The sequence below is a fragment of the Akanthomyces muscarius genome, chromosome 1 (genome assembly GCF_028009165.1).
Source record: "Akanthomyces muscarius strain Ve6 chromosome 1, whole genome shotgun sequence".
In the NCBI taxonomy this organism is placed as follows: Eukaryota; Fungi; Ascomycota; class Sordariomycetes; order Hypocreales; family Cordycipitaceae; genus Akanthomyces; species Akanthomyces muscarius.
The window spans coordinates 2,841,126-2,849,615 of NC_079241.1; the positions used below are offsets into that span (position 1 = coordinate 2,841,126).

The following is an 8,490-nucleotide window of genomic DNA, read 5'->3' on the forward strand; positions in this document are numbered from 1 at the left end:
GAAACGGGTTAAGGGAACTAGCCTCTTTATTTGCAGAGTCTCATTCATGCACCGTTGCGTACTGTGATAAATAAACTCGCTTGGGCTCAAGCACTGACTCTTTTCAGACGAGAAGAATGAAATTCGACTTGGAGCCACCACGATACTAATTTTGAAGGAGCCGGGTATAGGGTGGTCGGCTTCCGCGCTGATGTAGACGACACATTGGAGCACACGACGGGCGTGGACCATATCTTTTAGCTACCTAGTGGACTGAAATATGACTTGAGGCCTTTTTCTTTTCTAGATTTTCAAAGAGATTTAAAAGACAAGTCAGCTCGTGCACACATGTCTGTCAAGTTGCCGGAGCAGACCGTTTTCTGCTTCATGCTCCACGTTCAAGTAAGCTACCCTCCACGGGCTATTCTATTTCTCTTATTCTTCGGATTCTTATTATCGCTCTCTTTTTCCCCGCCTTCTTCTTGTTTTCGCCATCTTTCTTTATTCTTTTTCTTTTATATAGTAAAGAATAGCCCAGCTACCGACATTTTTCTTTTGGTAGTGGTCCGGCGGCGACAAGTACGCCGTGGCGGAAGAAGAACCTCAACTTTGCGCGCCCACGGAAATGAGCAGTCTTATATTGTTTTGAATTTTCAGCCGCACCCTCCGTTTCCAAACATTGCGTCTTGCCGTGTGAGTTTCCGCGGTGCCAAGCACTGTGCACTATGTAGAAACGCATGTTGCTGGTAACGCTGCATCGGCGAAAAGAGGTGCCTGGCCAATTGACGAATGCTAAAAGACGAGAGAAAAAATGAAGAAAACTGAAAAATACTTTCTTTGGCCATGATTTTTGGTGTAGTACTTTGTCTTGCAATTTCTGCCGCCGTTTTGTCTCCTGCCATACAAAGCTTCAACAACTGCGCCCCGAGGCGCCGCGGCACGGACCCTCTTCCACCGGCCGCGCATGAGCCCGGGATCACGGGAGCGTCGCCGACTGGGGTCATCCTCGTACAAAAATCAAAACCTCCTGTCTTGGTTCACCATCCTATATTGCGATTTAACTAGAAAAAAGGAAAAATAATAATAACAAGAGCCTAGCTCAAAGATTGCATAAACCGTCGAGAATGGTTTCTTGCTGGGCCGCAGCAATGTCCGAGCACCCGCAGCCTCACTGCCGATGTATGTATACCATGATTCATATGCAAGGCCTGGCAGCCTGCCAAACCTGCACGATCAGCCAAACGACAACCGGGAATGTCTCACCGCATATCGGTGCGCGGCAACAAACCTCATCTGCCGCCCTGCATGCCCTTTCTAGAAGGAAAAAAAAAAAAATCACAGACCCCGGGCCAAAACCACGGGCCGGCCCTATCTTGCCTGTCAACGTCACACCGCGATGGCCCTCCGTAGTCGGCCATGTGCAAAACTATATAACACACGCCAGAAAAGGATGATATTCACATGTATTTTCGTCCCTTTTTCGTCCCGATCAGCACGGCACTTGGGGCTCAAAGACGAGGTTTCAAATATAAATGCCAGAAAAAAAGGAAAAAGAAAAACAACAACCTTTGCCGTTGCTCCTTCTGGCTCTTGACCGCCATGTGCGCCCTGACTAGACCGTTGTAAATTGCACCGAGGCCGTCCAACGTCTCAAGACTGGCTATGCTTTTTTTTTCTTAGCGGCAATTTTCGGAACTGTTTCGCCAGAAAGACGTGCGTGTGTGTGCGCGCGCGCGCGCATCTTTGCTTTGCGCCCGCCCCTTTCTCAACACATGATTCTCAACTCCTTCGACACCGACCGACATTTCGAAAATCCCTGCGCCTTCCAACGGCGGGGTGTTGCGGTGCTTGCAGACTAGCTACTCCGTAGGTTGGCAGAACCGGCCATGCATGTCCCGACGGCGTGGGTGACACACCCCTGGTCCAGCCCGACCCGGCTGACTGGTTGACTAGGTTCCCTGCACCGCATTTTTTTTTTTTAAAAAAAAAAGGCCCTGCAGAAATTGTGCATGAGGGCTTTTGGTTTCAGAAATCCTGGTCAGGTTCTTTTTCTTCTTCTCGTTCTAGACATGACCTGTTTTTGTCCCTCCGATACTGGCGATTGGCAAAGTCTATTCAGCGGCACTTGTCGGCCACTCCGAGTATCAATGTGTCTACGCATGGAGTAATGTATTGACCTCCGCACTGGCTAGGAGGAGGACCCAACGGGACGGCACGCCAACTTAGTGTTGAAGCTCGGCATCACTCGACTTCCAAACACCCACAACGCTGTAGTATCAGTTGGTTAAAAAAGAAAGAAAAAAAGAAGAAAAAAAAAGGTGCTAAGCCTCGCCAAAACTGGCCAAACCCATGCTTAGCTCGGTACAATACCAAGCCCAAACGTGCTAATGCGCAGCTAGCCTGGGGGCACAAGTCCCAACTTGCCGGAACCGAAATCCCAAGGATCCGGGCCATCTTATCTAGGCAGTTTGTTTGTTCTTTTCCGGCTCCTGTCATTAGTCTCTCTCCCAAATCCATTGACCTCCTTTTCGGGCTTAGGTTTGAGCCAATGTGCCCAGTTTCCCCCTCTCTTTCTCCTCATGTAACCTGCTTCTTTTGCCGACACGCGCGGTCCCCCCCCTGGCTACTACCCAGGCACCGCCCCTCGTGTTTGTTGGTGGTGGTTGCGGGGACCGACCGACTGCCATTGACCAGTGCTCTCTTGCCTCCTGCTTCGCCTGGGTGTGGCCTCCCTCTCCGAGGCAGGGATGGCATCTTGTGAAAAAAAGTCTTTAGCTCGTACGCTAGTTTATTAAAGAGGGGATTTTTTTTAAAGACAAAGGTCCTCAAGCTTTGACAACGTCTTGTCTTTCCCTTCTCCCTCTTCCGCTCTGTCAAACAAACAGGACCAAACCCAACAGCCAGGAGCATCCTACCAGCGGTGGGTCGGCCCCAATGCCGATACATGGCACACAGCCACAGACAAGCTCGGCGCCCTGACAATGTTGTTGTCGAGAAATCGAAATACCGTCGACGGCCATTGCACAAGCTTCATCTACCCAACACAATTGACCGCAAGAACCCCCAATTCGAGTTGTTGTAAGAAGCAAAGACAGCAAAGAGGCCATGAGACGAATCCAGCCAATCAGAGGCCGGCACGAAATGGTCGAAATCGGTGAGGGTCCCAGCATCCATTGGCCCAAAACAGCGGGGCAAAAGGCCATCCAGCCAATCAACCAGGCCTGCCACACCGAAAATGCACTTCTGACGATGGTGTAAGTCGAAATGGCATGGGCTGGCGGGACGAGCGTTGAATGATGAATGGGAAACTAAAAAGAAAGGGCCCTAGGAGGGTACCCGGCCTCCGGGCCTTGGGTAACTGGTACTACTTCCTTCTCCTCCTCTTCTCAAAAGCTTTCTTGTTGTAAATTGTACTCTTCAATTGACTTCACTCTGCAAAGAAAGGAAAGCAAAGACCGGCATTTTGATAGCTTATTGCAACAATAAGCCACAACACCATCACCATATACACCCAACAGCCAGTATACACACCTCCACACACACCCTCCCACACACCAGACTGTGTGTGTTCCCTCGTGCCCATACCACCAAATTTACTATAGCCACCCTGCAAAGGCTGTCATCCATCCCCAATTTGCAAACCGGCAAGGATTCCGCGTGTCGTTCTCGGTGAAGCACCCCCCCTGCCCGCCATCTCCTCAGCACGCAAAGCAAGGCTACTGCAAGGAGCAGCACCACTTCTGTCCCAAAGAAGAAAGACACGAACGGGAACCAAAGCAGAAACGCGGCAGCGGCGCAATCGAAGACACAGAGTTCCACCGGAATAGCCCACACACGCCCCCCCCCCCCCTCCTCCTCCCCTAGCCCCCCGTGACTTACACGGCTTGCCCCGGCGACCTAGCTTTTGAAATGGAGTCGTACAGAAGTAGCAGATCTGTTTCCCGCATCCCTTCCTCTCCTCCCGCTTCCGAGGAGGACGAGCTCTTTCACCAAGTCTTTGACTGGAACTCCTACTACCAGGACACCCAAGACTTTGGTGCCTTTCCCTCGTCGGTCCCCTCCGTCGCTCAGTCCAACTGGCAGCTGCCCGAAGACTACTACCAAGTGTCCAAGGAGTTTGCCGGTGCCGAGTCGTACCCAATTGATGCCTTCTCCCTCGAGTCCCTGCAGAGCGACTTTTACAGGATGAATGCCTCGTTTCGCGCTGAAGAGGACGACGAGGCTCCGTCCCCGCCTTCCGACTACAACACTAGCCACTCCCCACCCGAGCTAGATCCCGCCGGGAGCACCTCACCCTCGGAGCACTCTGGCTCGTCGTCGTCGGTCCTCGACGCGGCGCATGATGCTCACTATGCCAGGATCGCGTTGAGCGAGGCCAAGTCCCACGACGATGAGTGGACCTACCCCCAGGGTGAGCCGTCTCCCAAGCAGCTGCCTGTCGGGTACCCAAGCCACGTCCGGTTGCATGATGCAAGGTCGCCAGAGGCTGCCGCTGCTGCGGCGAGTCTCAAGCGTCGCCGTTCCAGTAATGAGGTCGAGAAGAGGCACCGTCAGCTCCAGGATCCCATGCAGACCGCAGACGTGCGCAAGACGGGTGCATGTGTACCCTGCCGTGTCTCCAAGATTCGTGTAAGTCATTGGTCGCCACTGTTCCCGCATGCATGCAAGCCATCTGCTTTGCTGCCCAAAACCGCTCGTGTGTGCCATATTCGCTGACTTACACACCCGTTGCACCCAATGCAGTGCCATGAAAATGGTGTGTGTCCCACGTGCCGGAAGGCGTTCCCCGACCACTCCCACCTTGTATGCAGCCGTGTCACTCCCGGTATGACATGGCCCGTGATTGGAAGGATCCCAGGTACGGATCGGCCCCGCCACCCCTGTCACCGATAAGCACCCCACAGCTAACCGTCCCGCTTACAGACATCTGGTCCGAAGATGCTGCCGAGGAAGAGATGATGTGCAGCGGCCCGCGCTTTCACACTGGCAATCCCAAAAAAATCCTCCTCTACCTCACCAAGGATTCTTCCTCCCCGCCGCTCAAAGTCACCGTGCAGGCATACCGCCCGCATGGGGACGCCAATGAGACTGGCGGCCTCCGTCTGGCCGACTTTCCCCGCGATGAAGTCCCAAGCCACGGACAGCTGCAGAGGTGGGTCGAGGAAGAGATCAAGCGTGAGCACACAACCAAATTCAGGTTCGCGCTCCAGAGCTTCATGCTCGCCTACCACCAGGATGGTGAAGGCCTCCCAAGAGTAAGCGAATTTTTTTTCCCGACCTGTTGCAAGCTTGCCGCTGACATTTTGAAGCATCGCCTCGTGAGCAATGTGCACAAGCTCAACTGCTTCTTCCGCATCTGGAAGACCGACGCATTTTGGTGCCGTGACCCGACCAACAAGTTTGTCAGCCTCCCCCTCTCCGTGCAAGCGCGCTTGAGAAACATTGCCCGACAGGGTGCGCGTTTTATCGAGCACGACATCCTCAGGGAGCTGGACGAGATTCTCGCCCAGCAGGGTTCCACCAAACCTGACGAGCGCCTCGCCATCTGGGCCAGCTTGTGGCAGCTCATCCTCATCTACCGCGAGACGCTGGCTGCCTTCAAGAAGCACATGGGCAGTGTCGCCAAGGAGTCTGATGAGTTTGACCCCATTGGTAAGCGCCACCACTCCTATCATTCCATGATAGTCGCTAACACATTCGCAGCTGCTGAGCACGCCAGAACGTACCGCTGGATGGCAGACATGGTCTTCCCTCTGATGACCACCTTTTACCATTACCAGTTCCGCACCAAGAAAAGCCTCGAAGTTTCTCTTGACTGGCTTTCCTCTTCCAAGTACCCCAGCAAGGCGTGCAAGAGCAAAGTTCTTCAGATGACTGCCAAGCACCTGTTTGAGTCTCGCAAGGACTTTTACACACGCGTCCAGGGATCTTCGCACGAGATTGACAAGCTGCTGGCTGTTCTGGTTGTCAACCACGAGCTGAAGAAGCTCAATGCTCGTCGCCGAAACCCCAAGTCGAGCAAGTCCAAGGGCTCACGACATGACGATGAATGTGACGATGATGACGAGTAGGAGGAAAATTTCTTCTGTGAATGATTTGATGATTTTGATTGGCATTTCCAGCGAATGAAAAAAGAATGAGAACGATAGCATGACTTGAAATAGTTAGTGGCCAACCAGTGGTCTAATATATTGTTGACTTGTTTTGATTACCATCACGCGCGTTTGTAAACCGTGACGAAAACCTTTTTCGGACTGCCCTCTTCCTTGTTCTTCGTGGCCGACTTGATCTTGTCAATCAGTCCTTCTTCGTCCAGGCGCCTAGCATGGTCGCAAGCAATGCCAATGGACAACGTCACCACACGGCTGTTTTCTTTCTGCACAATCTCAGACTTGAATTCCACGGCGCGCCTGAGTTCATCGGCAGAGGCTGGCGAGAACGGAAGGATCTCGGCGATGGCACCAGCGACGGCACCCAGGTACCGAGTCCAAAAGAGGGTTTCGCTGCCGTATCGTCTGATGATGGCAATGAGGCCTTGCTCAAGCTGCGCGTCTGCGGGCGAAAGAAACGAGCCCCATCTCGTCGCGAGCGCGATACCGAGCAGAGCGCGCGACAAGTGCGTTAGACCAGGGCATCCGGGGGCCCGGATGATGGAGGTGTGAAGGGAAATGGAGGCGTTGGTGTCTGCTTCGTGGCCGGCTCGCGTCCACAGCTCTTTGATGAACAGGTATCCTAGACCCGGCGCGAGGATGGTGGGCATGTTGTCGACAATGGATGGGTCCGGAAGACTGGACAGCAGAAGCTCCAAGCCGGCATCAAATATGGGCTTGTCGACTGGGTTGATGTCGGCCAAAACTTGCAGGGGGTTGCTTTCACGGATCTCGGGCGGCAGCATCATTTGCAGAGCACCTTGACGATTAGAACCCCCGCTAAACGTGACGTGGCCAATGTTGGGAACTGCGCCGATGAAAGCCTCCACAACATGGACAATGGCGGGAAACTGCTTACGGCGGCGCTTCGATAGACCATAAATCTTTCCATCGTATTCGGTATTGATCTTCAGCATGCGCTGCGTCTCCTTGAACTTGGCACCGTCGACGGTGTAAGTGGAGATGGACGGAATGGGGTAGGGCTTGATGGCATCGTCGTGCATGAGCATGGTGCCGTAGCCCCGGAACCCGCCACCGCACATGTACACATCAACATTGGCATCCTCGCCCCTCTCATGCGCCTCCCTGATGGCCCTGAGTGCCGGAAACTTGGCGCAGAGTCTATCGTACACGGCCTTGATGCCCGTCCGCAGCGTGTCAATCTCGGCCTCTTGCGTTTCCACCGACTGCTGCTCGAGCAGCCGAATCAGCTTCGCCGCGCCGTAGGGCAGACTCGTACCCGCCATGGCCGCCTCGACCATGTAGCTGGGCGTCGCGGTGTCGACCCACGTCATCTGGACGCTGCCGCCGCCGAGGTCGAGGAAGAGCGCGCCGCCGGGAACGCCGACGAGGCTGCTGCGGGTGCCCATGACGGCGCCGCAGAGCGTCTCGACCTCGGGCGCGAGGATCTGCACGCCGAGCCCGTCCGTGGCGGCGCGGATGGCGTCGAGCATGTCGCCGGCGTTCTCGGCCCGGCGCATGGCCTCGGTGGCGAAGATGTACGTCTGGGATGCCGGCACGCCGTGCGCGACGGCGACCTGGCGGAAGCTGGCCACCGTCTCGGCCACGTCGATGACGGTCTGCTCCGGGAAGATCAGCCCGCCTCCGGCTGTGGGAGACGGCGTGAGAGCGTCAAAGAGTGATATGCCGGCGCGCGTGGAGAAGAGAGGGTTGAGGAGCCGTGAGAATGGCGGCGCTAACGACGTGATGGAGAAGCGGACGCCGTTGCTGGTGACAATGTTAGCAACGCAACGGACAGGTACAAGGTCGCGGATGTGAATAGGCGCCTACCTGCCCATGTCGACAATGGCGTATAGATGATTGGCCGCGCTAGGGCGCCATTGCGGCAGTTTTGTCGACAGGTTGTCGATGGTGACAATGTCGGTGACGGGCATTGCGGCGGAAGCTTTCAGCCGGAGGGCTGACGTTACGGGAAATGGCTATAATTTGAGAATGTCCGGCATATGGGCTTCTCGCGAGAGACGAGGCTGAGTACTTTTTTTGCCACGATCGAGTCTATTGCCGCCGTTGCAGTGCAAAATCATGCTCGTGAGGCTTTCCGTTTGTGGTTTGGCAAAAATATTGCGGGGCACAAAGCCCGCACCGAAATGGCTCTTGGTTTGAGCACGCACTCGCGGCACTGCATTACAGGGCTATGACATGCATATGAGGCTGCAGCAGCTGAACTACGATTTCGCGGGGAAAGCACAAGCACACAAAATTTCTTCCAGTCTCCTCTCTGACCAAATCAACGGTCGCTGCGTTACGCTGTATAGTGCTATTGCTTCGGTTGGCGACGGACCAGCAGCGCTGGTGGGCAAGCGGTGCTGGCTTGACGGACAGGTAACAGAGGGTGCAGTCA

General features: G+C 54.7%; 2 protein-coding genes across 2 annotated transcripts; one reads left to right on the plus strand and one right to left on the minus strand.

Moving 5' to 3' along the window:
- Positions 1 to 3,888: 3,888 nt before the first annotated feature.
- On the plus strand, positions 3,889 to 6,050 carry LMH87_005936 (uncharacterized protein; the record flags this gene model as incomplete). Its single annotated transcript, XM_056203744.1, has 5 exons — positions 3,889 to 4,608; positions 4,723 to 4,837; positions 4,903 to 5,234; positions 5,289 to 5,631; positions 5,683 to 6,050. The coding sequence occupies 5 exons, from the start codon at positions 3,889 to 3,891 to the stop codon at positions 6,048 to 6,050; spliced, it is 1,878 nt and encodes a 625-aa protein (XP_056059170.1).
- Positions 6,051 to 6,193: 143 nt separating this feature from the next.
- On the minus strand, positions 6,194 to 8,023 carry LMH87_005937 (uncharacterized protein; the record flags this gene model as incomplete). Its single annotated transcript, XM_056203745.1, has 3 exons — positions 6,194 to 6,888; positions 6,988 to 7,856; positions 7,920 to 8,023. The coding sequence occupies 3 exons, from the start codon at positions 8,021 to 8,023 to the stop codon at positions 6,194 to 6,196; spliced, it is 1,668 nt and encodes a 555-aa protein (XP_056059171.1).
- Between the last annotated feature and the right edge of the window lie 467 nt (positions 8,024 to 8,490).